Source organism: Cinclus cinclus, chromosome 25, assembly GCF_963662255.1.
Source record: "Cinclus cinclus chromosome 25, bCinCin1.1, whole genome shotgun sequence".
In the NCBI taxonomy this organism is placed as follows: Eukaryota; Metazoa; Chordata; class Aves; order Passeriformes; family Cinclidae; genus Cinclus; species Cinclus cinclus.
The window spans coordinates 7,213,044-7,240,726 of NC_085070.1; the positions used below are offsets into that span (position 1 = coordinate 7,213,044).

Sequence of the window (27,683 nt, forward strand, 5' to 3'; positions counted from 1 at the left end):
TTCTGCATTCATTTACATGCCTTAGGAAGAGTGGGACATGGTGGGGACATGGCCAGCGTGCTTTACCTTCTCACTTGTTGAATTTAATGATTCAAGGGTTTGGAGTGACCAGCCTTGAGATCTTTAAATGCCTAAAAAAAAAGCCCTGCATGTAAAATGCATGTGATGGATAGAGTCAGTAGCATGCAAGTAATTCACAGCCCCAGTTTTCACACCTGTACTCATACAATTTCCTTTAAACCTTACCTTTTGAAAGTTTCTTCCATTCTTCACTATGCTGTCTCTTCTTTCCCTGTCTGTTACTGTTTCCCTTGTTCCTGTTTGTGTCTGTTCTCCTGCTTTCGTGGTAGGTGATGCTGAGTCCAGCCATGCAAGGTGTCATCCTGGCTATTGCAAAAGCCCGCCAGACCTTTGATCGTGATGGGTCTGAAGCAGGGCTTGTTAAGGTATTGATTTGTTTGCTAAATCAAATAGTATGGATATCTGTTTTCCCAGAATAGAGAGTATGTGCCATATTGACAGATCAGGGATGTAAAGGGAACGATTTGTGCAGTTTTTCTTCTAGTTAATGGCCTTTGCCCTGCATTTCAGTTCCTGCTCTCTTACAGTGATGAGATGTCCGTGGGTTCAAAGCAATTATTAGAGCTTGTAAGAGAATACCCTCCTCCCAAGACAAACAGCAACTTTACATTTTTCTGCTTATTCTTTTAGTACTGAAAAATATGGGGTTTTGGTCCTGAACATATTTGCTTACTGTGACCCCTTTTGTCAAAGATGTCCTCAAGAAATGTCTGTGTTAACAGGGGTTTGAAAGCATAACCACTGCTGAATGCTGAAGCTGGTGTTAGATTTTACAGGCAGGTAGATTTAACTAAATACCACATGAAAAGAATCATCCATGTTGGTAATCTATGGGAATATAAATCACAAGATACTCTTGCACCTCCTGCAGGTACAAGTGTGCCCCAGTCGGTTTTGGCAGCCTGAGCACTTGTCAGAGGGTTGCCAAATCCATCTAAGGCAGCTGTACCCCCTCTCTCAAAGGCATTTACACACCCTGGCACTTTTGGAAGCTCGCGCTTCACACGTGGGGTTCACCTGGCTGCAGGGGCCATTGGTTTAGAGCTGAAGTGTTGGCGGGCTTCCATTCATCACTGGAATATCTATCCAGCAGCACAGGAGGCTCGGTGTCACCATAGGAGTCCCTTGGACCAGGACAGGTTTGAGCTGCTGTGGCATTCCCTCGGGCACACAGGTGGACCTGTCAGTGCATGCATTCCATTGGCAGGCATTCCGTGAGGAGTACTCCCGGCTGTACCTGCTTTCCAAAGAGACCCCAACCCCCCAGAACGATGCCCGGTTGCAGCACGTGCTCATCTACTTCCTGCAGAACAACGCTCCGCAGCAGGTGGTGGAACGGACCCTCCTTGAGCAGTTTGCAGACAAGAACCTCAGCTATGATGAACGGTGAGTGCCCAGGATTCCAGAGTAGGCTTTTCCCACCTGGATGTGGCCGGGGCCAGAATTGTGATTTTTCTCCTTTCTGCTGACATGGAGCAGGTCCATCAGCATCATGAAGGTGGCACGGGCAAAGCTGAGAGAAATCGGTCCTGAGGATGTGGACATGGAGGAATACAAGGTAAGGAACCAGAGAGCTGTTTCTGATCCTTCACACTGTCCTAGCTGGCTCTGTCCAAACTGAGAAATGGGGAGTGTGGTGTGGAGCTGTGTAGCCAGCCCAATGGTCACTGCATGCCTGTAGGCAGCAGGTATCTGCAGGAGGTTGCCAAGGGACAAGGAATACAGTAGAAATCTGAGCTTGGAGGGGTGTCTGCAGTTGGCTAAATTGATTTATGTGCCACTTAGGAGAGACATTTAAACACTTCAAAGGGTAGAACCTAGGGACCCCAAACTATGCATGTGAGTGTTCCAGGTGAGGCTGATGTTCTGTTTCCCTCCTCCTCCTCCTCCCAGAGATGGCACGAAGACTACAGCCTTTTTCGCAAGGTGTCCATTTACCTGCTGACAGGATTGGAACTCTACCAGAATAGAAAGTAAGTTCCTCTAATTGTGTTTGGACAAGATAAGCTGTAGCTAAAAGTAAAGGCCACTTTGACAAAAATTTTTCTTGCTGAACCACAATGGCCTGTGTTTGAGGCCAGTGGGCACTTTTTTGACCTGCTAATAGCTCTTCTTGAACCCACAATCGAGCTTGGTTAACAGTTTAAAAAATATGAGGCTGAGCTGATGGCTGGCTGCCTGACAGTTTCTGCAAGTTTCCCCTAAGTTTTCCCTTTGGGAAGTAGAGCTTTATATTCTCTTTTCCAGAGATAGGTTTCCAGGAATGGTTGCCATCACTTTAGGATTTTTCAGCTTGGACTCCTGTATTAAAATGAAACTGCCTCAAAATGGATATTGTGCTTTGTGCAAACACACACTTTGGAGTCCTCTAGACTCAAAGGGCCTTGGTTTCCTCCTTACCATTCTAGGACCTTTATTTTCCATAAATGGTGCAGGCTTTCAGAAGTTATTCCTGGATGGAAACAGAACTGAATTCCGAGGTGGTTCGCTGTGACGAGCCACCAAATTGAGGTGGGCAAATTGACATGAGGCATGACAAGAGCAGCTTAGAAGTCCCCCAAACTGACCTAATCCCTGTCAGTAGTTCTGTTTTATTCACCTGAAGCTTGAAATGTGTGAGGGACTCAAAACCACAATCTTCTGCCCTTCTTGGGGTGTCTTCTCATAGTGCAGTTCCTGGAGCAGTATGGAAAAAGAACACAGAAAAGATAAAGAACACTGCCTCACCTGGTTTAACTGCTGGTGATAGAATACATACTTTTGGTTACATCCTGCTTTGCAACCCAAGATACACATGAGCTTGGTTTTAAGGAGCTCTGTCCAGGCACTTGTTTGGCATTCTGGGCAGAAGGGAGCAGGAATGGCTTGACATAGGGCATCTGTTCATTTGTGCTTTGGCAAGGAAATGCAGCTTTTCTCATCGGGCCTGATGCAGTTCCAGCCAGGCCCAGCAGGAAAGGTTTCCTGAGCTGAGCCAAGGGAATGGCTGTAGTCATGGTCCTGGCAGAGCCTGAGGCCTGCAGAGCTTGCCATCTTCTTCCAGGTACCAAGAGTCACTCACCTACCTGGTCTACGCCTACCAAAGCAACACCAAACTGCTGCTGAAGGGAACCAACCGAGGTGTGAGCAAGTCACTGATTGCCCTGTACAGAAGGAAGTGTCTCCTGGTTTGTATTGAGGAGCTCAGAATTCACTTTTGGAGAGGAGGGGAGGGAGCGGCCAGGGCACCATGGTGGCCAAGACCAGTGTAACTGTTTCTGTTACGTCTGTTGACATGATTCTGCCCCTTGCTGAGTACCAGCAGCAATATGGAAAGCTAATAATAATCATAATTCAAGTAAAGAACATGCCACATGGGTTTCAAGGAATCTAGGCAAAGGCAGATCTGGATGTTGACATCTTCAAAGCAGAATTTTAAATAAGCTGTACAATCTCAGTGTACAGCTACAGTGAATTGCATGTATGTGCATGAATAGATATATTTTCAAGTTTGTTTTCTATGGTGTGTTTCCCATGACTGAAAGTAGCTGTTCCACCAGAACCTGGTGCTGTTAGTTGTTATTCTCTGAATGGCTGCCAGTGCAGGGCCCAAGCTGGGCCTTTCCTGGGTGGTTATCCATGGTCCATGCTTGCTCTTTACAAGTCTGTCCCCAATTCTCCTTCCACCCCCAGAAGCTGAACGAGGTGGCAGCTTCTCTTTTTGTTAGCTGTGAAGAAGCTCATGTCTCAGAGGGTGTGAGCATCCTGAATGAGCTGATCATCCCCTGCATGCATCTCATGAACAACTTTGAGATCTCCAAAGAGGACCTGGATGCCATCGAGGTCATGAGAAACCGCTGGTGCTCCTATTTGGGACGAGAAGACATGGACGGTAGGAAATTACTGCTGTTCGTGGGAAGGGTAGTATCTGGACCTGAACTGGGAAAGAAAGGACCATCGAAAATCAAATTCCTGGTGTTGGTAGCAGTCCCATTAAATGGTGGCTGCAGTCCGCTTGCAGTGATAGATGTGGTTCTGTTGGAGCAGTGCTCCTGTGGAAGGTGCACTTTTCCTCTGAAGGTCCAGTGATGATGTAGAAGGGCCTGGTTTTCCTCTGGAATCCAGTGGGAAAAGGCTGCTCTGATGTTCCAAATCTCAGATTTTATCTGGGTAGGAAATGCTTGGCTCCTCTCCCTGGGTGGAGCATCTCCCAATGGGATGATGGAATTTTATCAGTCATGCAGTGGAACTGAGTTGCCCATTAACAGAAGCTATCTCCCTGGAGGAAGGATGGGTTGTGGAAAAGAACACTGCCCCACCTGGTTTCTATGGATGGTGATAGAATACACACTTTAGGTCACATCCTGTATTGCAACCTAAGATAATTGCACAGTCAATATTGGAGTCACCCTGAAGCACCTGACGGGTCAGCAGTGCCTTTCCTGGGAAAGTGCCATGTCTCAGTGGGACGTGGCCTTGTTCCCAGGCAGCCAGGTGGCAGTGAAGCTTCCCTCAGAGCCCTGGGCAGGCAGGCAGACCCAAGCGTGAGCAGCCACTGCTTATCCCTGGCGATGGGCTGGGCGTTCTCAGCACAGGGAGAAGAGTCTGCAAAAGGCATCACAGCTCCTTAACTCGGGGCCTGGAGCTCTCTGCTGTTTGCTGCCACTCACTGTTTCCTCCTTTCCCCCTTGACAGCAAAGCTGCAGATGAAGCTGGGTGAACTGCTGCCCCGGCTCCTCGACGGCTCCGCTGAGGTCATTGTGCTGAAAGAGCCCCCGAAGATCCGACCCAACTCCCCTTACGACCTGTGCAGCCGCTTTGCGGCCGTGATGGAGTCCATTCACGGGGCCTCAACCGTGAGGGTGCAGTAGCCACAGGCCGTGGGCCTGCCCGGGCCTCCGCCGGCCGCGCTGGAGCGGGGCAGCAGAGGGGACACTTTGCAGTCCAAGCCGTGCTCTTTGTAAATACGAGCGGATAAAAAGCAGTATTGCACTTCTGAGGCAGAACACAAGGCAGTACCACGAAGGACCTGGGCTGCTGTTACAGTGCAGGTGCAGGTCCTGGCAGCACCACGGGGCCCAACTGACCAGAGGTTCTTCTGTCCTGGCAACCTTCTAGATGCAGCCCTGGACCCAGGAGCCCAGTTCTGCTCAGCACTGCACACTGGGGCTGGGCTGTCAGGCACTTTGACAGCTCCCTGAATGATCACTGCCAGAGGTTGCATGTTCCAATCCAGCAAGATTCCTGCTCACAGGAGCCTGGGCTGAGTGAGGAGGCAGCAAGGAGCAGTGGCTCACGCTCTGTCGCGTGGGCAGTCGTGCACGCAGCTGCATCTTGTGGTCAAGTCAAGCAGGCTTTTGCCTTTTGTATTCTAGCTAGCACCAGAAACCACGCAGGAGCCTTCCTTGGAGAGGCACAGGCAAATCCTGGCAGTGAGGAGCCAGGACGGGGCTCTGGGTTTGTGCCTGGCAGGAGCTGACTGGCTCAGGGCAATCACTGAGGCAAAGGCAAGCTTCCTTCTCCCCTTGGGTGGTGGGTCAGGGCTGGATTAGTGTCAATGACAACTGTGAGGGCTTGGATCAGCCCCTTGTGTTGACTTTATTAACAAAGTGCCCTGTTGACATTTCCTTTTGCGGTCACCCTGTGCTTGCATTTGAGCTGCAGCAGTTGTAAGCCAAAAGTTCTGAGTCAGTGGAGGGGGATCCTGGTTTTTGGAACTATGCAGAATTTTCTAACAGTGCAATAAAAGCATTTGTTTTATGTTGCAATTATGTCGAGATGGACTGGACTGGCATCACCACCAGTCCTTTATTAGAAACTTTTCATGCCTTCTTCAGTGTATTTCTCTCTTGACAACTCTGACTCCTTTTCTTACAGGCAGCTCCACGCAGCTCTGACTCCTTCTCCTCTCCACATGACTGCCTAAACCCCAGCCTGTTCCTGTCCCAGCTGCCTTACCCTGTCTGTCCCTCATACAGCATCTTCTTACCCTGTCTGTCCCTCACACCAACTGCATGTCCCTTACCTCCTCACAGCACACTCCATCCCAAACTGCAGCAGGCTCTCAGTCTCCAGCTCTTAACTGCAACTGGTGGCCAGCTAACCCACACTCTCTAAAATACCCAAGCTCATTGGGCAGGCAGAGATGTTTCCACTCCTCTGTAATCAATACTGCTGTAATTCATTGGGAAAGATTGCCTTCTGGACTATCCTGCACTGTCCTTTCAACCTATCTTCCCACAGTTCTGTGTTGGAATGAAAAACTCCTTCCATGTCTTTTTTTCACTCTGGGGTTCTGCCTGAAGGTTCCTCCTCTACAAAATGTTTTGTCACTAGCAGAGCTGCCTTAGGATGGTTCCACCATCCTGTCAGGGGATGTTTCCCCAGTACTTGGGAATAAACTGCTCCTGTGGGAGAATCTTGCACTCTCCTGGTGACTTTATGATGAAGTAGGGCTGCCATTATCCACAGGCACTCCGGCTGCCAGTGTCCCTGCAGCAGCCTGTCCCTCCTCAGGGACCAGGGTGCTGCAGTGCCAGAGTGCTGCTTTTTCAGCTTGTTTGCCCCATTGTGACAGAGCAGTGGGAAGAGGCCTTCAACTTACTGCTTGTGGTGCTTGACCTTTGATGAATGGAAACGGAGCTCTTGAACAGAGCCCCCAGGTCATCACCCACCTGGAGGCACACTACCTCCTCCCAGCCAACACTTGGCACTGCCAAGCAGCTTTTGTGCACTTGGAACCAGTAGGATGTGGTTTGGGAAGAGGAGAACCCATTTGTTCTGACTCACAAAACAGTGGCTTTGCCCTGATCTTTGTGTTGCTGCCAGAAGCTGAAATGCCCAAAGCCTGCTTTAAGGAACCAACAAAGAGTGTCAGGAGTACAGAGTGGTGCCAGGGACATCATGGTATTTGGACTGGGCTGGACAGGAGGAGTGCTGTCAGGCTGGAAGCCTTTGCTCACTGTCCTGTCCTCCTACTTCCCAAGGGAGTTGCAGCCTCTCTGTGCTCCCTGGGGTGGTCAGCTCTCCAAGGGCAGCTGGCAGGGGCTGCAGCTCCTTGGAAGGTGATGGCCAGGAACGCTGCCCCCTCAGGTCTGCCTCGTTTGATTCTTTTTCAGAGCGACTGAGCACCCGCCTCTCCCACTTCACTCTCAGCACCATCAACTCTGTCCCCAGTCCTGCAGCATCAGAACTCCCAGGGATCATCACTGTTCCCTTTCCCTGCCCACCCTCTCCTTCCTCTCCTCCCAGCTGAGCAAAGTGCAGGTTTCAAAATGGGACTTAGAGGGAGCGGACTTTGCTTCCCCCAGGAATGCAGCTGTCGGCTGGGCCTTCCTTGAGATGGGTCACGCGCCCACGGCTTTGAGCCTGCAGGGATTAAACCAGCAGTGAACTCGGTTTTCAACCAGTGCTGTAGCAGCAGGCAGGCCCCTGTCAGGACTCTGGGTGCTAATCCAGCCTGATGGTCCATGCTCTTGCTCACAGAGGTGTGTAATCAGCCTTTATTTTTACAGCTGAATCAGGAAAATGTGGAAGGAACGGTTGAGACCAGCAAAAACCCTTTCTTGCCTCTTGTGTGCAGGTAAATGATGCAGTCGAGGAACTTTTGACACAAAGGTCTGTGGTGCTTATCAGCTTTATCATCTTAGCCATGAGAGGATGAGGCTCCTGCAGGGCATGCAGTCACTGCCACCCCGCTTTGCAGCAGCAGTAGAATTTGGTGCTGCCTTGTCTCTCATTTTTCTCCTTCTCCCTTTTTTTCCATTTTTCTTTCTCTTTTCCTCCAATCCTTTCTAGACAGGTCAAACCATAGCTGCAGCAGCAGTGCTGCCCCTTGCAGCTCCCACCCTGCATCTCTCTTCTGCAAGATACAGTTGCATGTTCAGAGCACAGACACGCTGCCAATGGACATGATTTATTGCAAATACATCAGAGCAACACAGACATGCAAGGAAAGAGCTGCTGCACCGGGGTGCAGCATTAGCCACAACAGACTTGGCTACGGGGGACTTGCCAGGGATGCCAACAGTGTCACCCATCAGTGATGATGGTACCACGGTGTCACCAGCAGTACAAAGTGATGCCTGCTGCTTGTTGCCTTCCCACACTTGCTTGGTGAGTGCTGCGGGGAAATCTGCTGCTCCTTAACAGAGAAAAAGTGAAGCAGACACGCAGAGGAAGGAGAGAAACCTGCAGAGCTGCCATAGCAATTAGCAAATCATCCTGTGAAACAAGCAGGAACCCTCCCTGCCAGGGAAGAGCCACGAGGTGTGCAGGGCACATCACCCTGAGGCCCTAGATGACCAAGTCTGCATTTCTGGGGTGCAGGTGGTGGCTCTCAGCCAGACCTGGTGCAGCAGGGTCGTGGTGGCAGGACGGGGGCAGCGGCGTTGCTGTCTTCGTGGAGCGGGTGCTGCAGGCGAGGAGCAGCCCGCCAGCGGCGAGGAAGGCTCCAGCAAACCACCCCAGGAAAGTGGCCTCCCCAAACTCCCACCTGGGGACGATGTCGGGGACAGTCTCGTCCCAGAAGTCGAGGACAGTGTTGTAGGCGACCCAGGAGACTGGCACGAGGGTGGTGATCCCTGCCATGCCAAGCGTAACTCCACCGCCACGCAGGAGCCGGCGCTTTCGCCCAGGTTTGTCCTCGCAGGTTCTCCAGCCCTCCAGCCCCAGGGCAGCGAGGAGACAGCCCAGCAGCCCCAGCCCGTTGGAGAGGCACATCAGGAGGCGAGAGATGCGCAGCTCGGGGGGCAGCGCCAGGAAGGAGCCGTGGGCTTGGCATTCAACCACCCCCTCCTCCTGCGTGATGCAGACCTGCCAAAGCCCCATGTTCCAGACCTCCAGCTCGTTCAGGTCCAAATTGAGGTTCTTCCAGAGTGGCACGAAGGTGGTGACGCAGGAGCTGATCCATCCGAGGAGAGCCAGCAGCATCCCCCCGCCCTGCGCCTTCGCCCCGCAGCCCCCGGCCATGATGCCCCGCTAACCTCTGGGCGCAGATCAGCCGCCCTGAGCGGCGGCCGCGGGCATTAACGCCGGGGGAGCAGCGTCCGCCCGGCCGCCGGCCGCGTCTGCAGCCCGGGGGGGCGAATTCAAGCCTGTTCCTCCAACGCCGGGGTGTGGCCACAGTCGTTTTTCAGCTGTTGTTGGTTTTTCCATGCTAAAAGGAGAGCCCGGCTCAGCAGGAAAAGCCGGGTGCATCCCCGCGGTAACTCCGGGCTGGGTCCTGCTGCTGCCTCGCCGTGCCCAGGAGGGTTAAGCCAAAGCATGCAAATCCTCCGAGCCTTGGCCACTCCGGAGCGAGAGCTTTGGCAGGTAAAGCTATTCTCAGCAGCAGCAGCTCCAGCCTCGGTGGGACACGGCTGGCACTCCAGCACAAGATGCAGGCAGCAGAGAGCTGGCATCAGGTTTTTCTCAGGAGTCAGAGCCTCGGTTGGAGGCCTTGATCCTCATTCAGTCATTAATTTAATATGCAAAGGAGCCTTTGAGAGCTGCGTTGAGAATGGGAATGTCCGAGGAAGGAAGCAGGTTGGAGATGGGTCCTGCTTGTCGCAGGTGGGCACTGATCACCCTGTCCTGCACCCAGCACTTCATCAGCAGATGCGACTCATGATGCTTGTGTGTGAGGAAACTGTTGTCCTGATAGGAGACATCCTGATGCAAACACAAGGCTGGGAAAAACCCATGTACTTCATCTAGGTCCGGTGGAAGGTGTCCCTATGGCAGGGGGTTGGAGCTGGACTGATCTTTAAGGCCCTTTCATACCCAAACCATTCTGGAATTCTATGAAAAAGGATGAAAAGAAGCATCAGGAAAATCCCAAGTTTGTGCTGGCACTGCGCTCTCCCATCCTCCCCCACGTGTGTTCCCTCTTCAGGGTCCAGCTTGCAGATTCATCTTCCCCGGGAGATTAGCGACTAATCTCTCCTTCATCCGCCGTCTTTCTTATCTGTATCGGGAGCCAGACTGGAAATTACTGAGTCCTGCTGGTCCCGGGGTCCAGCCTTGGTGAGTGTCAGGAGGATCTTAGCAGGGGGCTCCCACAAGGAGGGGGCGAGGGAGCACAGAACACGTTCGACGTGGAAGCACAAACCGGGCAGGAGAAAGGGGATGTTTTCCAGCCCTTGCTGACCATCCGATTCCTAAAAGAAGAGAGCATCATCCCAAGGGCAAGAGCAGGGAAATCCGCTGGGAAAGCCCTCCTGCTGCTTCCCCCAGGCATTGGGGCACCTGCTCCTTCCGATTAAATCGTCTCAAGGTAATTGTGCCTGTCATTGAGACAGATTAACGGGTGACCTTCTGCCGCTGGAGGAGGATTGGCGGCCGCCGCCGAGCTCCCAGTCCTTCTTTTCCTCCCACCGGCCACGGTGGCACAGCCCGGCAGAGGATTCCCGTCTACACCCGGTGGGAAGATGCCCGGCAGTGGCTGGGCCGCAGCTGGAGCCACAAGCCGAGAACGACGTCTGCCGGGCTGGCAGCCGCTCTGCCTGGACATGAGGTGGGTGTCTCCCGTGCCCAGGGGTCTGGGGAGCCGGGAGCTTGGTCCGGAGGCTGACATTCTCCATCCTCGCACTGAGGACCGCTGGCTCCGCTGCTCTGCAATGACAGGGGATACTCGGCGGAGGCAGAGCCCCAACACTCCCTCCCCATCCCCACCCCTATCCCCGCAGGTCGCTGCGCTCCGGGTTGCATTTCCAGGACCATGATTTCCCTTCACGTGTCCCCACGGGCACCGGCTGGACTCAGCTTGTCCCGAGGAGCCCGGCTATGGGGCGTGCATCTCTCTCACAGGCTTGTCCTTCCTCCACACCTAGGGGCCATCCATTTCTGATCGGAGCTTCTTAGAGAACCGGCAGCTACCTCCACGGCCCGGAACAAGTGTGGAACAGTGCCTTAGGCGCTCACCCGGAGCTTGCCGGGGCTGCTTCCCACCGGAGACGAATGCCTCCTTCCCCGGCCTTGAATGCAATTATGGCCCCTAATGGGCTTAGCCATCTGGAGCCAGCCCGCAGGCACTCCGGCACAGCTCCGGAGCTGGGACCTGCGTTGCTGGGCAAGGGGGGCTCACCCAGACCCTGACCCCTGGGGATGCGGAGAGGGGCCGGAGCCCCAAGCTGCTTTCCGTGTCCGAAATAACTCCCCGCTTTGTCTCCCCCACGGCAGGACCTCGCTCCCAGCCCGGGGCTGAGCCCCCGCCCCGGCGCCGCCATGGTGCTCCCGTACCCCCGCAACAGCGGCGGCGCCGGCGGCTGGCTGGCCCCCGAGGAGCCCCGCGGCCGCAGCAACTCCATCCCCCCGGCGCAGACCCCCACGGCCAAGCACATGCTGGCCTACCTGCCCCGGCCGCCCACCGACACCAGCCGGTACGGCACCTTCCCCCAGAAGGTATGGCTAGGGCCGAGGCTCTGGGGCATCCTCGGTACGTGATGCCGCCGGGTGCTCGCGCTTGTTGTCAGAGGCGATTTCTCACCGACGGGCTCCTTTCCTCCCCCCCGCAGCCCGATCTCCCGGCCGTCCCCGGGGTTCTGGTGAAGGACGGCGGGCAGCAAGCCGCCGCCACCGCTGCCAAGAGAGGTGCCCCGATGCCAAACTGCCCGTCTGCACCCCGTCACAGCGGCTTTGTCGCCGGTGAGCCTTCCGGGCCGCCGAGCCGCGGGAGCCTGACCGCCCACAAGCACCGTGGCCGGCCGTCCTGGTGCCCACCGCCTGCCCCACAAGAGGGTGTGCCCCGCTTGTATCCGCTGCACGCTCTGAGCGTGGCCAACATCCCCAACTCTTCACGCGGCAAAACCTCCGCCCGCAGCTCCACCAACCCCAACCCGGAGGGGCTGCAGAGCCGGCGCTGCAAGCTGCTGGAGGAGGACAGCCCGATGGTCCAGGCCGGCAAGCGGCAGCGGCAGCGCTATGTGACAAAAGTGGGCAAGTGCCAGGTGAATCTGGGCAACATCCAGGACAAGAAGAGGTTCCTCTCAGACATCTTCACCACCATTGTAGACCTCAAGTACCGCTGGTTCCTCTTTGTCTTCATGATGTGCTACATAATCACCTGGGTGGTCTTTGGCTTCATTTACTTCTTTGACGCCTGGGTGCGGGGTGACATTGGGCACCAGGGCGATCCCGAGTGGCAGGCATGCATCGAGAACGTGGATGGTTTTGTCTCCGCCTTGCTCCTCTCAGTGGAAAGCCAGCGGACCATTGGCTATGGCACTCGGATGGTGACAGCCAACTGTGCCGAGGGCGTCATCCTGTTGATGGCACAGTCCATCGTCGGTTCTATGATCGATGCCATGATGGTGGGCTGCATGTTCGTTAAGATCTCCCGGCCCAAGAAGCGTGCCCAGACCCTCATCTTCAGCAAGAACTGCGTCATCTCCCGCCGGGATGAGAAGCTCTGCCTGATGTTTCGTGTGGGGGACCTGCGGGAAAGCCACATGGTGGATGCCAAGATCAGGGCAAAGCTGATCAAGTCCCGTCAGACGGCCGAGGGGGAGTTCATCCCCCTGGAGCAGTCGGAGCTGAACCTGGGCTATGACACAGGGGAGGACCGTCTATTCCTGGTGGAGCCCCAGATCATCTGCCACGTCATCAACCATCACAGCCCTTTCTGGGACATGTCAGCCGAGTCACTGCGCCGGGAGCAGTTTGAAATCATCATCATCCTCGAGGGCATCGTGGAAGCCACAGGCAAGTGGTCTGGGGGGGTCAGGGTGGAGAGGGGTGGCTCCCCTGGGGTCCTGGAGATGCTGGGAAAACCTGGGCCCAGGAGTGACATCTGGGCAAGAGATGCTCAGGATCAAAACTGTCTCCAGCGGGCCATGGGTGATGCAGGGCTGGAAGCCCCTCGTTAGGCAGCAGGGAGCTCGCTGTGGCACCCCAGGACAGCTCAGCCATTGTCTTGCCGCAGGAATGACGTGCCAAGCCCGCACCTCCTACACGGAGGATGAGATCCTCTGGGGATACCGCTTTGAGCCCTGCATGTCCCTGGAGAAAGGCGCCTTCCAGGTGGACTACAGCCGCTTTGAGATGACCTTTGAGGTGCAGACGCCAGCAGCCAGCGCCAAGGAGCTGCACGAGCTGAAGGAGCTGGAGCAGCAGGAACACTCCACGCTCAGCCTCTACTGGGACCACCTCCTGCAGCCCTGCGCGCTGCCGGGACCCGGCGAGGACACGCTGGTGGGGATGAGTGTCCCTGGCAGCATGGCTGAGGGTGTCCGGGATGAGCCAGAGCGGGGATTCCCTGCCTGAGCTGCTCCGGGACCGGCCTGGCTGGTGCCCGTGGGTGCCCCACGCCAACAGTGCCATAGCCCACCCTCCTCTGTGGGCCTGAGCCCTTGTGCCCTCGCTCCCTGTGTTCCCCCGCTGCAGCCACAGGACGTTATTTTTGTTAAGTTGTTCTTTTGTAACAAGGAATATGAGGCATAACTAGTGGGCAAGTAAAGGCTGTTCATGACAAAACCACCCAACCATCAGCCACGTTTGTTCTGGGACAACCCTCGGGGGGGCTGGGCAAAGAAAGAAGAGGCAAAGTCCACAGCCTCCCAGTACCATGGGCTCAGTCCTGCACCACCTCATGGACCCTGACATAGCCCCACACCCCCCAACATCCCAAACTGCTCCCCCTCCCTGTCTGACATGGTGTCCCAGGACACCCCCAGTATGGAAAGGTTGCACCGATCTGGTGCTGCAAGTGGCTGGATATGGTGTAGTAGAATTAAATTAATATCATTACAGGAATGGCATCACTGGAGTCACCTACAGCACTTGGCAGGGCAGTGCCTGGGCCTGAGCCAGGGGCCTGGATTGAAAAAAAACCAGTAAAATCTGTGTATGCAGGGTCTGGCTGGGCCGGGGACCCTCCCTGTAGTCCCCAGCCAGCTTTGCCTCAGGGGGTGCTGCAGAATAACCCTTTGGATTTAACCCCCTTGGTCCACCTTTGCTTTTCCTCTATTAACCTACCTTTGTATCTCCCCATGGAGTTTTGGGCACGGTATTTTCTGAGCTCTCCTGCAATCCGTCCTACCCAGAAGGGTGAGAAGGGAGGGGTGGAGCAGCTGGGGGGGCCTGGGACCGAGGTCAGCCCAGCACAGAAGGGATGGACAGGGGGTGTAATGTAAACATATGCAGCAGTGTCCCTACACCACAGCCCCTGCAGCCCCAGCCCAAATCTCCTACAAACATAAAACTCCCCGCACAAGTTAAAAAAAAAAAAAATCTGCGAATGAGTATTTGTAGGTGCAAAGTTAATATGAGCGTTGATTTGATACAAAATCGTGATTCGCCTATTAAGCAGTTGATTTACATATTATTAATATTCAAATAAAGGCCAGTGGGCGGATAACAAACACAAACTCTGTTATCGCACAGACAGTCGCGTTTCACAGCACGGGAAACGCTCGTGTCCCACGGAGCCGGGCCGGATCCGTGTCCCCGTCCCCGTCCCCGTCCCCGTCCCCGGGAGGCCGCAGGTGTCGTTCCCCTCCCGGTCGCCAGGAGTCGCTGCCGCCGTTCCCACCCTCACTCCCTAAGTTCCGCCTCCCGCCGCTCCACTTCCGGCGCATCGCGATGACGTCAGTTGCTGTGCGACGCGGTGACGCGCAGAGCTGTCTGGCGGTGGCCGAGGTGGGAGTACCAGGAGCGGAGCGGGAACCGGTTGGCACCAGGTTCGTACCGGAGCCCGAGCACAGAGCGGGACGAGCCAGCTGCGCCCGGGGGAGCGGGCCTGGGCCCTGACTGCGGCCCTCCCCGCAGCCTTGCCCCGGCTCACCCGTATGGCGCGGCCCTGAGGGGAAATGACCGACCAGGAGAACAACAACAGCATCTCCAACAACCCCTTCGCCGCCCTTTTCGGCTCCGTCGCTGCCGCCAAGCACTTCGCCGCCGTCCAGAAGCAGCAGCAGCTGCGGCAGCTGACAGGTGGGAGGGTCGGGGGTGGTCCTGGGGCAGTGGCTGGCCCTTGGGGAGGGGGCAAAGTGGTCCGCTTGGGCAGGGGCTGTCCCCCGAGATGCTGAAGGCTCTTTCATGCAGGCGAGGAGACGTCCATCAGCCAGGATGACTCCGACAACAGTGTCTCCGAGAGCCTGGACGACTGCGATTATTCGGTGGCCGAGATCAGCCGCTCATTCCGCTCGCAGCGAGAGCTCTGCGAGCAGCTCAACATCAACCACATGATCCAGAGGATCTTCCTCATCACCTTGGACAACAGTGAGCCCGGGAACCCGCTGGTTTGGCAGGGGGTGCAGTACAGACTGGGGCAGCTCTGTGTGTTGGGTTTATCTGACGTTGGAAGGGACAGCTGGGAGGGGACAGTGCCAGGTGCAGCAGCTGGGGCTGTTCTAGGGGATGGGCTGTCCCCATCCATGCGGGTGGAACAGGTCTCTCTGCCCCTCCCAGGTGACCCCAGCATGAAGAGTGGGAATGGGATCCCTGCACGCTGTGTCTACCTGGAGGAAATGGCCGCAGACTTGGATGACCAGGACTGGCTGGACATGGACAATGTGGAGCAGGTAGGGACACCTGCCTGGGGCCATCTGCAGGTTTTGGCCACCAGCTGGAGTTTGTTTCCTTGGAATGTACATATGATGTATCCCAAATCCTTTTCCAAAACCTGGCACGAAGTTGCCAGTTGATTTGCTGGAAAAGACTATGAGTTTTTTGTGATATGTGACTGAGGAAAGTACAGAATTTGGGGAATCCAGGTGTTCTTCATGGAGGCTGCAGGAGTGTGCTGCCCTCCAGGTCCATGTGGGTGGGAAAAGGAAGAAAAAACAGAACTCAGTCAACAATGTCCACGCACACACTCATCTTCATTTGCAGCTGTAGCAGTTGTTTCTGCTGAGGATTTCAGTGGAAATGGTTTCTGTTGGGGGTACTGTTATTCCATAATGGACTGGAAGATTTGCTTAGGCCAGAAGCAGCTGAGGATTCTCACTCCAGCACTCTGTTATTTAATGAGGGGGATACAGAGAGCTCTTCCCAGCAGGAATCAATTAGCCCATGTGGTGTGGAGCTTCCTCCTCTGGAGGGATCAGCTCTGTGCTGGGGCTGTGTCACTGTACCCCATCTCTGCTGGTTCCCAGGCCCTGTTCACCCGCCTGCTGCTGCCGGAGCCCGGGAGCCACTTGATCCACATGACCTCTGCTGGCACCCAGAACCTGTCGGCTGAGCGTGATGCTGGGGAGAGGCAGATCCTGCGCTACCTCTATGCCTGCTTCTGCAGGGCACGAGAAGAGGTGGGCACAGGCTGCCGAGGGGGAAGGCACCTCTGTCACCCAGCTCTGGAGTGACCGAGCTAAAGTTGTAGTGACCATGGCCCCAGCACTGCCCTGTTCTTGCTCAGATAACCAAGGTCCCGGAGAATCTTCTGCCCTTCGCTGTGCGCTGCCGCAACCTGACAGTGTCAAACACTCGTACTGTCCTTCTCACCCCGGAGATCTACGTCAACCAGAACGTGTATGAGCAGCTGGTGGACCTGATGCTGGAGACACTGAGAGGGGCACGTAAGTGTGGCTGGGTTGCGCTGCTGCCTCAGTGCTGCAAGGCTTCCCTGGAGCATCGTGGAGTTGTGGAGCTTTGGCTCCCCTTGCTGCCAAAAGAGGGGGTTGTGTTTGGGTCAGTTTGGCTGTTTGGAGCACTGTGAGTAACAGCCTCGTATCTCCTGCCAGAGTTTGAAGACATGACCGAGTTCCTTGAGGATGTCATAGAAGCCTTAACAATTGACGAGGAGGTGCGGACATTTGGGGAGGTTATGGTTCCTGTGTTTGACATTCTGTTGGGGAGAATCAAGGACCTGGACCTCTGTCAGATCCTGCTCTACACATACCTCGATGTGCTCCTCTACTTTACAAAGCAAAAAGACATAGCAAAGGTGGGTATCCTGACTTAAGCAGGAGCTTTTTTAGGGGCACATTTGCAAGACCTGATCTGCAAAGGCCAAGCTGACAGCGTGTTGTAACACCCAATGGTTGTAGTCATACTTCTCCCTTTCTTTCTCATACCCTGTCACAAACCCATCAGTTTGTTGGAGTTTTTAACTGGGATTTTGGACAACAGTCAGTATGTTCTGATGTGTTCCCCAGGTTTTTGCAGGCTACATCCAGCCCAAGGATCCCAGCAATGGACAGATGTACCAGAAGACTTTGCTTGGTGCTGTTTTAAATATCTCCTGCTTGTTGAAGACCCCTGGTGTGGTGGAGAACCATGGCTACTTTCTGAATCCATCCCGATCCAGCCCACAGGAGATTAAAGTGCAGGAGTCCAACATCCATCAGGTGGGAGAAGCAGGGTGGTTCTGCTTCCTGTAGTGTTAGTGGCCTCTCATTGCTTGAGGGTTCAGGACATGGTACCAGGGCATGAGTTCAGGAATAGCCTGCCTTGCAACTAGGCATGGCCCTAAACTGCTTTGAATTCTCCAGCTGGAAAATTCTTTTGTCATCTGCCTTGGGTGGTTGTAACCCAAGTCTTCGTGTCTTATCAAAGTTGACTGAGCTTTTGGAAGAAGGTTGAGAGGTACTGGTGGAACAGACATCAGTAATTTGAGGTGCTACCTGGAGAATTATCTGCCTCAGGTGTTGCAGTCACCAGGGAGCAGTTTTCAGTACCTGTCCTGTAATTAAAACACTAATTGATTCCCATTTGAGAAAGTGACAGGCAACATTTTCTCTCATTATTCAAGTAAATTTCTTCCTCAGAGGAATACCACTAGGAATGTTCCAGTAAGTCAGGAGTGAAACATGAGGATGTGGGATATAAATAGAGGAGTGAACTGGGGTACAGAGGCCATCCCTGAGAGGGGCTTTCCCACTCAGGGGTTCTTTCAGGCTGTCAAAAATAGGCAAAGAATTTTGGATTTACTCCACATGAGAACAGATTGTCTCAGTTGTGCTTTTGAGGACATCACTAATTGTTATTTGCTGCCAGCCCCAGGATCTGACCTGCCTGTAACACCTGTGTGTGATGGGTGATTCACGGGGTGTCCTGAGGAGCAGGACATGGTCTGGAGCTGGAAAGGTTCTGATAGTGGTTATATCAAAGGGGCAAAAGAACAACCCCCAAAGGCTCATTCAACTGTGTTCTGTTTCCTGTAACAGTTCATGGCCCAGTTCCATGAGAAAATCTACCAGATGCTGAAGAACCTGTTGCAGTTGTCACCAGAGACGAAACACAGGATTCTCTCCTGGCTAGGAAACTGCCTCCATGCAAATGCGGGCCGCACCAAAATTTGGGCTAACCAGATGCCAGAGATTTTCTTCCAGATGTATGCCTCGGATGCCTTCTTCCTCAACCTGGGGGCTGCCCTCCTGAAGCTGTGCCAGCCCTTCTGCAAACCCAGATCTCCAAAGCTGCTAACCTTTAACCCCACCTACTGTGCCCTGAAGGAGCTGAATGAAGAGGAGAGGAGGAGCAAGAACGTACACATGAAAGGTACACCTAAACATTGGGGACTAGGGGAATGTGAAGGGGGATCTCCTCAGGTCCCCACTTTACCCAGTAGCACCCTCTCAGTGGGTGTCATTAAGGTTAGGGGAGAATTAGCAGTGTGACTAGAGAGGATCAAGAGGAGAGCTGAATACAAATAAAATGCTGCCAGCATAGCAAGGAGCCCTTTTGTGTCCTCAGGAGGGACTTTCTCAAGCCCTCTCCTCACCAACACTGCTGGGTAGGACCTAATGCAGAGATGCTTTTCCTTACAGGTTTGGAAAAAGAAACATGTTTGATCCCTGCTCTGAGTGAGCAAGAGCCACAGTTTGCAAACAGCTACAACCTAGTGACAGAAAACCTGGTGCTCACGCAATATACCCTGCACTTGGGATTTCACAGGTACTTGCTTTTAGTTCCCCTGTGGCTGTTTTCCACCCATGTGCAGCCCATGGACATTTCAGAAAATACTCTGAACACAGGGTGGCCAGCTGAGCCGCTGCTTGAATTTCAGCCTGACTGACTGCAGGAAGAAATTTTGCTCACGTTTTTGCTAATCAAGATACACTCATTGTGGGTTTTGATTCTCAAATCCCCTTGCCTTTCTGCAAGTGTTTTATCCTAATAAAGGAGTCTTAAACACTCCACATTATTTATAGACACCAATTGCCAAGCTGGGTATTTGTAGGTTTCTCCATTCCCCCCTCTCCTTGGGGCAGGAGCCACTGGCACCTCCTTTCACTAGTAGAGAGCATCCAGGTGGCAGAGCACCTGCCCACTGGGAGTGACCTAAATGCCCTGATAGCTGGGCTGTATGTGAAACAGCAATGTGAGGTAGCTGTCAGCTTCTAGGAGAGGATTTGCTGGACACCAAAACACTCTGTTTTGCACGGCCTCCCTCTGCAAATCGTTGCCTAGATACTGTGAGGTCACGGCTGATCCAAGCAGAGTCCCCTTCTGGTTTATTCTCTAAATATAGACATTGACAAAAAAGTTATTATGCAAGTGGCTTGTTGCTGGGAAACTGAAGTGTTACCTTGCAGGCATCTCTGGGACATGTTGGGTCCCTGACCTCAGTTACCCAAGGGAGCTCAGTGCTGCAGAGGGCTGTGCCATGTACCCAGGCCACTCTGCAGGTGCCAAGGTCCATCAAAGGGTCTCGTACCCTCCCAGGTCCTGCCAAGCCTTTCCCCAAGGCTTCCTATTGCCAGAGCCCCAGACAGGGTATCCACTGGAAATTATCTGAATCCACCAGCACAGAACAGTCTCCCACCAAGCTTCTGCATTGGTGAGGAAGGATGTCTGTCTGTCTGTCTGTCTCCTCAGCCCCTCCTTGCCTCCTTTCCTGAGCAGGTTGCATGACCAGATGGTAAAGATAAACCAAAGCCTTCACCGCCTGCAAGGGGCATGGCGAGAAGCTCAGCAGAGCTCCAGCCCCACTGCTGACAGCCTCAGGGAGCAGTTTGAGCGCCTCATGACCATCTATCTCTCCACCAAGACGGCAATGACAGAACCGCAGATGCTGCAGAACTGCCTGAACCTGCAGGTGTCCATGGCAGTGCTGCTGGTGCAGCTGGCTGTGGGGAACCACGGGACCGAGCCGCTGGAGCTGACCTTCCCGCTGCCGGAGGTGGAGCACAGCGCGCTGGCCTACGTGCCAGGTGAAGCCACGGGTCCTGCTGGGGGTCTGTGCCAGCACCTGCCGTACAGGAGCGCTGGAAAAGCTGCCTGAGCAAGTGCTTCCCTGTCCAGGGCAGGACACTACCACTGAAATTGTGCAGAATATTCTTCTGAAGAGGATCACTCTTAGAAAATTTGGGGCTTTTTGAGGGTCCATACATAGGGTTGTGAAGCTTCTGACCTTTTAGAAACCCTACTCATTGGCAGGTGGCAAAGTCTACATTGATTTAGTATTTTCTCTATGTGTAAACTCTTTCTTCTGGGACCTGCTTCAGGATTCTTCTCTTGAGGGTTGTGTAAGGGTGTGTCATCAGCAGACAGATGCTGGATTCACCCCATAAGTGACCTGACTTCTGGGAGGGAATAGGGGAAGTGAATGCTGGGTGTTACTCATGCAATCAGGCTGGGCATCATTCTCCATGGCGGGTTCTAATACAGCTTGTTAATTACCAGTACTTAATCAGCATCAAGGTGGTGAGGGGAGAGTGGATGGGAGGCTGGAAAAGGGTCAGGTGAGCTGCCTGTGGAGGAGCTCAGCTACAATCTCTGTTTGCAGAATTCTTTGCTGATAATTTGGGCGATTTCTTCATTTTCCTGCGGCGTTTTGCTGATGACATCTTGGAGACTTCTGCCGATTCTCTGGAGCACATCCTTCACTTTGTTACTGTTTTCATGGGTGATGTGGAGAGGTAGGTGCAGCCCTGGTTGCTTGTTGCAGAACACCCGGGGTGACCAAGCAAAATAGAAATTGCAGAGCTCTCTTGAGGCTTGGTTTGTGCAGCTGTGAGCAGGTTGATCTTGGAACAGCTGAAATCTGCCTGCAGAAGGCACAAAGGACTGCCAGGAGTCCACAAGTTTCATGCAAGGTTCAAATGGGATTTAGTGCTTAAATATGTGTGGTTGTATGATGCAGAAACCTCATCGGCTACAACCCTTCTGTACTTGTTAAAGGGAGCTCCTGGGATTGATCTGTTGGGAGTGTCCCTATGATGTCCACTGAACAGAACTGAGTACTGTCAATCTTCCTGATAAGATATTACCCTGCTTTCTGCATTTCTGCTGTTTGTGAATTTACACTCGTGTGTGAAGGCAGTGAATTCCTGGCAGCAGCAGCAGATGGAGATTTCCCGTGGTAGGCAGCTCTCATTGTTCCTGCCATTCCCCAGGAGATGGAGGCTGTAGTTCTTCCTGGCAGTCCCCTACAGCATCACCTGGGGCAGGTGGTTTGGCTTCTGCTCCACAGGTGCAGCAGAAGTATACTCTGACCTCAGTGCTTGGTGCTGGACAGCAGATGCAGCAGGCAATGTGCTTGGATTTGCAGGGTAAAAAGGAAGCAGGTCCATGGGCAGTAGGAAAACAGCTGGGACAGCTGGTGAGGTTTGCTCAGGAGCTCCAGCTGACAAACAGGCATTGGGCTATGAGTGGGAGAATTGCTGTGGGAAGGGTGATAGCAGCAGCTTGGCTGTTCCCACACCCTCTGGCCTCTGCCTGAGATTCCACTGTGGCACGGAGTCCATGTGAGTGAGTGCTGACCCAGGGCTGGCTTTACAGACAGTCTGCAGCAATAAAGCATTCAAGCATGAATGAGCACAGCTCCTGGAGTGATTCCTGAACAGCTCCAATCTACACTGTGGCCATGCCATCCTGGATTTGCTTTGTTTTCTCTTGCAGGATGAAAAATCCTCACCTAAGAGCCAAGCTGGCTGAAGTGTTGGAAGCTGTGATGCCTCACTTGGACCAGGCTCAGAACCCACTCGTCTCAAGTGTGTTTCATCGCAAGCGAGTGTTCTGCTCTTACCAGCATGCTGGCCAGCTGGCTGAGGCACTCATCAAAGTCTTTGTGGATATCGAGTTTACAGGTAAGTGCAGAACAGGAAGAGTTGTGCTCCCTGTGTAGCACCTGTGGGGGACTGCCCACCTGAAAGGTTCTTTGCCTTGTGCCCAGGTGACCCACACCAGTTTGAACAGAAGTTCAACTACCGCCGTCCCATGTATCCCATCCTGAGGTACATGTGGGACACTGATTCCTACCGGGACAGTATAAAGGTGAGGCAAGAGGTGCATGTCTGAGTGTGCCATGTGAGTGTGCAGCCCACATGGGGGTCACGTGGGTCCATGTCCTGCCACTGGGGCTGCAGAATTTGCTATTGTCTCTTTCCTTGCAGGCTCTGGCTGACTATGCCTCAGAGAACCTGGAGGCAATGAATCCCCCTCTCTTCTTGCGTTTCCTTAACCTGCTCATGAACGATGCCATTTTCCTGTTGGATGAAGCCATACAGGTAGGGCTGAGCTCACATTCCATCAGCATCATGTAAACAAGTTCTCACTTCCTTGGTGCAGGACTGATCTCCAGAACAGGGCCAGCTTGCCTGGCCCTGCCCGGTGAGTCTCTGCAGTAGGTACTATGCAGGAAGCAGTCCCAAGATGATGTGATCAATGCCCTCAGAGAAGGGGTAAAGGTAGGAGGAAGGGTCTGGGGCCATGTCTGTGGGCTACCCTTCCTTCCTTCGGGTTCGGGAGGCAGCTCAGAACCAAGAGGAGCAAAAGGGCTTATTCAGATCCAACAGGAAGCATGCTGGGAAATCTGGCTGTTGCTAATCTCAATACACTCAGGCTTTAAACGGCCACTGTTGGCTTGGTTCTCAAATCCCCTTGGCCTTTCTGCAAGTGTTTTATCCTAATAAAGGCCTTTTGTCTCCAGGCAGTTCTCTTTTGGGATTACAAGGGAATTCCAGGTGCCCTCATGCCTCTGGTGTGGGTTGAATGTCTCTCCACTCCTTTCAGAGCTGCTGTTGCTGCTAGAAAGGGCTATTTTGGGGAGCTATTACCTGCCAGAGAACTGATTGCTGGAAGGCCAGCAGATAAGATGGGTGATAAGAATGTTGCCCGACTAGTTTTGAGCATTTCTGGACCTCCTTGGTGTCACCACCCACCCAAACACTCCATGTGTTCTGTCTTGCAGTACCTCAGCAAGATCAAAGTTCAGCAGATTGAGAAGGACCGGGGTGAGTGGGACAACCTGTCCCCGGAGGCTCGGCGTGAGAAGGAGTCCAGCCTGCAGATGTTTGGTCAGCTGGCACGTTTCCACAACATCATGTCCAATGAAACCATTGGCACTCTGGCTTTCCTGACTTCAGGTAGGGAAAATGGCCCTTCCTGCCTGCCAGGCCTTAGAGAAGAGCCCTGACAGGGAGTGAGCTGACAGGAACTTGGTTTCAATGTGGTCAAATCAGGATGGAATTGCTGTGCATCTGGAAACTGTTGTTTTCCTTTCCAGAAATCAAGTCTCTGTTTGTGCATCCTTTCCTTGCTGAGCGCATCATCTCCATGCTCAACTACTTCCTGCAGCACCTGGTTGGGCCTAAAATGGGAGCTTTGAAGGTGAAGGACTTCAGTGAGTTTGACTTCAAGCCACAGCAGCTCGTGTCTGACATCTGCGCAATCTACCTAAACCTTGGGTAGGTGACGAGAGGAGTGAGCCTGTCGGTGGCAGGAGTTTTGCCGGAGCCATCTTGGTGATAGTGGAGGAGAAATGCTTAGTTACACTCGAGCTTTTCTTTAGCTTTGAGTTCTTTGCTATGGGAATGTGGCTGCTGTGGGGACTGTTTTGCAGCCCTGGTAAATGGGAATTCTTAAACCTGTCTCTACGTAACCTGTGCTGCAGGGATGAAGAAAACTTCTGTGCCACAGTCCCCAAGGATGGCCGCTCCTACTCACCGACACTCTTTGCCCAGACCGTACGGGTTCTGAAGAAGATTAACAAGCCTGGGAACATGATAGTGTCATTTAGTAACCTGGCTGAGAGGATCAAGGTGAGCACTGGAGGGAATTTAACATACAAAAAAAGGATGAGCTGGTTCCCTGTGTATTTTTCCCTCTGTGTATTGCTGCACCTTTGTTGTAGAGCTGGATTTCTGGGAGTGGAGCTTTGTCCAAGGTCCAGGTGAGGCAGCTGGGAGGGTTCCCAGTCTGCACAGAGCTGTGAATGCTCCCTGGTTTTTAAAGAAAAAGGAGGCCGAATCCCTCAAAGCCAATGTGCTCCCTAGTCTCTTGCAGACCGGCAGCAGCAGGAAGAGGAGACATATGCAGATGCCTGTGATGAATTCCTGGATCCAATCATGAGCACTCTGATGTCAGACCCCGTGATCCTGCCCTCCTCCCGTGTCACCGTGGACCGATCAACTATAGCCCGACACCTCCTCAGGTGTGCAGCACAGCCCTCGTACCTTGATACTTTTGAGGATCTGTTTCACATATCCAATGACTTCCTGGCCTCTCTTGTTTTTTGGGGTTTTTTTTATCTCTTGCACCAGGAGCATCCAAGTAATCTCAATGTTTTATTTTTCAGCGATCAGACAGATCCTTTCAATCGGAGTCCCCTCACTATGGACCAGATCAGACCAAACACAGAGCTAAAAGAGAAGATCCAGCAATGGCTTGCAGAGAGGAAAAAGCAGAAGGAGGAGGAGCTGGAGGACACATTGAACTAAAAAGCAGGATCTCATCTCAAAACCTCCAGTCCCGGGCAAGATCACAGCCGTGCAGGGGTAATGGCTGGAGCGGCCACCCTAATGACAGCCACATTTAGTGCATTGCCACCGCCTTTGGAGTCTCTCCTCAGACCTTCCCTGCCAACCCTTGTTCTCTCTTTTGCTTTCAAGACTCTCTCTTTAATACTAAGACTTTCTGCTGCACTACAGCTTTGAGCCTCAGCCTCGGGAGAAGAACACAGCCTCCTCAAGAGGTGGTGCCCTGGTCCTCTATTACCTGCTCCTTGTGTTGGCCATGTTCTTTTACAGCAACACCAAAAGGCTCCCTCTGTTCTGTGTTTAAACTGTAACCAGCTTTCACTTGGTGAAAATAATGCCTCCCAGCCGCTCCCAGAGTGGGATGGGGGGATCAACAGGAGGGGGACATTTTTCCAACTTGTATGTGCCAGGATTGTAGCAAGGTTTACTTCCCCAGTGAGTGTTGGGAATGGCGGGCATTGGAAATTAAACATAGAGGTCATCTTACAGCTGGTGGTGGAGGTCTGGCAGTGCCGGGAGCTGTAGATAAGCCTCTTTGGGTTTGGTGCAGGGGCCGACGCGGTGCCGGCGCTGCGCGGGTCTCGAACCCGGGGATCCGGCCGGGCCCGGCCCGGCCCCGCCCCGCCCCGCCCCGCGCACGTGGCCCGGGGTCCTCGCTGCGGGCTGCCCGCGGCGAACGCCGGTACAGTGAGCGGCGGTGACATTGAGCGCGCAGCGATGGCCAAGGCCGCGCAGGGGCTCGTGCAGCGGCTGGTGCAGCGCGGGCCGGAGCTGATCGGGAGTGAGGACCCGGGAGCGGGGTTGGGATGGGACAGGATGGGGGGGGCTGAGGGGAGCGACAACGGGCCGGGGGGGGGGCAGAGGGGAGGGGATGGGGAACCGGGCTGAGGGCAGCGGGGCTAGGCCCGGGGAGGCCCGGCGGGCTCCCGCCGTTGGGAAAACACCGTCCGCTCCGGTCCCCCTCCCTGCAGCCGCCGTGACGTACTCCAAGCCGCGCTTGGCCACCTTCTGGTACTACGCCAAGGTGGAGCTGGCCCCGCCGACCCCCGCCGAGATTCCCCGGGCCATCGACAGCATGAAGGGCCTGGTCAGGGCTTTCCAGAGCGGCCGCCTGGCGCAGCTCACTGTCAAGGTACCGGCCGGGGCGGGATGCGACGGTGCCGAGGGACAGCTCCAGCGAGAGCCACCCATTAAATGCTCTGCTCCTGCCTTGGGAAGCAGTGAGAACTGTTCTCAACGGCATATGAACCTCATGGAATTCAGGCGCCCAGAGTTTAAAGCGTTTTATTTTATTTGCTTTGATTTAGTTCCTGCCTGCCTGGAGCAGGCTGTGTTTGTTCCCTTCTGGTCCCACTGTTTTCTGTCCCAAGGAAGGGAGTATCCCTAGGTGGCCGAATGATCCCAGCCCTCTGGATCGGCTGTGTCATTGGTTGGCCTTGAAATTAAGTGTTTCCCGTATGTGGGCTGAGAAATGATCCTTGAAAGGGCTGTAAGAAGCCACGAACAACAGCTGACAGTGTACTTAATGTTGTAGAATGTCTCTGTGATGGGACGTGTTGTGGGGTGGCCGAACACAGCAAACACTCTGCTCCACTTCTGGGTTTTTGCCTTGAGAACTGCTGAAGGGCATGGATGTGGCAGTGGGAGTGAGGGAGGAGCTGTTGTGCGAGTGTGGGATCTATGCAGTGGCTTTTTCCTTTCAGGATGCGCTGAGGAATGGCCTGGTGGCCACAGAGGTGCTGATGTGGTTTTACATCGGGGAGATCATCGGCAAGCGCGGCATCATTGGGTACAACGTGTGAACGCTCACCTCAGCAATGCCAGAAGTGCCATGGTGCTGGGTCTGTAACGGGGTCTGAGACAATAAAACTAGGAGCTCATATCAAGCTGTTGTATCTTTGTGTGGCACTCTGACAGGTGCCAGCCTGTCCTGGGAGCAATACTGGCAAGGATGGCTCCTCACGAGGGGTCTAAGGGCCAGTTCCAAGGGTGCCAGAGCTGCTTTGGTGACACCACTTTTGGTCACCAGCGCTGTTTGCTCTGGGACACTCACTGTGCCCCAACTGTGGCTCCGGGGGAGGTCTGAGAGCCCCAAAATCAAACAGAGGCTGCAAAGGGGAAACATTCCATTTGTTCCTGAATGCACTTCCCATCAGCTAGTGGGAACAAAAAACCAAATTCCAGTATTTTTTTACATTGTCAAAAGCAATTTCCATGGTTTATTCTGTAAGGAATGTGGCATGGTTACAGGCAGTTCTTTTGGTTTGGTGTTTGGTGCAGTGGAAGCCTGTGTAAGTAAGCAGAGCTTTGCTGCATCTGTCACCTCAGCTCCCACTGGCCAAAGGTTGAGCTGTCTAGGGGTCTACCACCTTGCTTATGGTCAGACAGCTCTTGCAGGGTTTTCTACAAAACCTGGTGAGTGACCTGTGCTCTGACATGTTCAGAAATAATAATTTGTAGGAGTTCTCTGAAGCTAGCAGTCTGTTTTTATTGTCTTAGAAGATGGTTTTAGACAGTATTGCTCCTCATTGATAATGTTGTCTGGGCTGGTCCTTTGCTCCTCTGGGCCTTGTGTTGTGCACACCAGTGACCGTACAGGCCCCCAGCCCTCAGTAACCCCCAATGTCTCTGGGGTGACTGTGCCAGTAGCACGTCACTTGCTCCTCTCCCTGCAGCAGAACTGACTACAGCCCATCATCCTAGGAGGAGGCCTTGTGTGCTGCTGACAGGCAGTGCAGGTGCCCTCACACACTTCAGATGTGGTAACCAGTAGGTTGTTTGTGGCATGGATGGAAACCTTTTCTTCTTTCTTGTTAAAAAGAAGGGTTCCTTTCCCAGCAGCTCTGGGTCACAACTGGTCACTGGTCACTTCCATGCCACAGATGGGAAAACTGAGGCTCAATGAACCCCAGCTTCTGTGTGGGAGTCTGCAACAGAGCAGTGACGGACATGTGTTTCCAGCCCCCTGCCCTGCCCTGTGTCCTGTGGTTGCTTCTCCCACCA

General features: G+C 53.8%; 5 protein-coding genes across 8 annotated transcripts in view; 4 read left to right on the top strand and 1 right to left on the bottom strand.

The window, feature by feature from the left end:
- The window catches only part of USP28 (ubiquitin specific peptidase 28), a 28,109-nt gene extending 22,531 nt beyond the window's left edge, over positions 1-5,578 (top strand). Inside the window, 7 exon segments of the mRNA XM_062508787.1 lie at positions 351-446; positions 1,289-1,467; positions 1,561-1,639; positions 1,975-2,054; positions 3,125-3,248; positions 3,754-3,952; positions 4,756-5,578. Coding sequence (XP_062364771.1) covers positions 351-446; positions 1,289-1,467; positions 1,561-1,639; positions 1,975-2,054; positions 3,125-3,248; positions 3,754-3,952; positions 4,756-4,931 — 933 coding nt within the window. The 3' untranslated portion in view covers positions 4,932-5,578.
- A 2,777-nt stretch (positions 5,579-8,355) lies between these two features.
- Positions 8,356-9,030, bottom strand: CLDN25 (claudin 25). Its single transcript, XM_062508772.1, has one exon. The coding sequence runs from the start codon at positions 9,028-9,030 to the stop codon at positions 8,356-8,358; it is 675 nt and encodes a 224-aa protein (XP_062364756.1).
- A 2,235-nt stretch (positions 9,031-11,265) lies between these two features.
- Positions 11,266-13,302, top strand: LOC134053577 (G protein-activated inward rectifier potassium channel 4-like). Its single transcript, XM_062508655.1, has 3 exons — positions 11,266-11,442; positions 11,556-12,741; positions 12,962-13,302. The coding sequence occupies exons 1-3, from the start codon at positions 11,266-11,268 to the stop codon at positions 13,300-13,302; spliced, it is 1,704 nt and encodes a 567-aa protein (XP_062364639.1).
- Positions 13,303-14,646: 1,344 nt separating this feature from the next.
- UBE4A (ubiquitination factor E4A) lies at positions 14,647-25,168 on the top strand. Of its 4 annotated transcripts, XM_062508674.1 has the most exons (20): positions 14,647-14,717; positions 14,806-14,970; positions 15,082-15,258; positions 15,448-15,560; positions 16,134-16,286; positions 16,394-16,553; positions 16,719-16,921; positions 17,133-17,324; positions 18,144-18,477; positions 18,747-18,873; positions 19,825-20,132; positions 20,708-20,840; positions 21,823-22,010; positions 22,097-22,197; positions 22,317-22,430; positions 23,114-23,288; positions 23,429-23,609; positions 23,816-23,963; positions 24,198-24,355; positions 24,500-25,168. In XM_062508674.1, exons 2-20 carry the CDS (start codon positions 14,847-14,849, stop codon positions 24,639-24,641), a joined length of 3,231 nt encoding a protein of 1,076 aa, XP_062364658.1. In that variant the 5' UTR covers positions 14,647-14,717; positions 14,806-14,846; the 3' UTR covers positions 24,642-25,168. The 4 variants fall into 4 exon arrangements, with proteins under 4 accessions (XP_062364658.1, XP_062364657.1, XP_062364659.1 ...); XM_062508673.1 differs by having other exon boundaries at positions 14,657-14,970; XM_062508675.1 differs by having other exon boundaries at positions 14,657-14,950; positions 15,068-15,258; positions 16,394-16,562; positions 16,695-16,921.
- Positions 25,169-25,332: 164 nt separating this feature from the next.
- On the top strand, positions 25,333-26,562 carry ATP5MG (ATP synthase membrane subunit g). Its single transcript, XM_062508677.1, has 3 exons — positions 25,333-25,461; positions 25,652-25,812; positions 26,384-26,562. The coding sequence occupies exons 1-3, from the start codon at positions 25,398-25,400 to the stop codon at positions 26,480-26,482; spliced, it is 324 nt and encodes a 107-aa protein (XP_062364661.1). The 5' UTR covers positions 25,333-25,397; the 3' UTR covers positions 26,483-26,562.
- Positions 26,563-27,683: the final 1,121 nt, after the last annotated feature.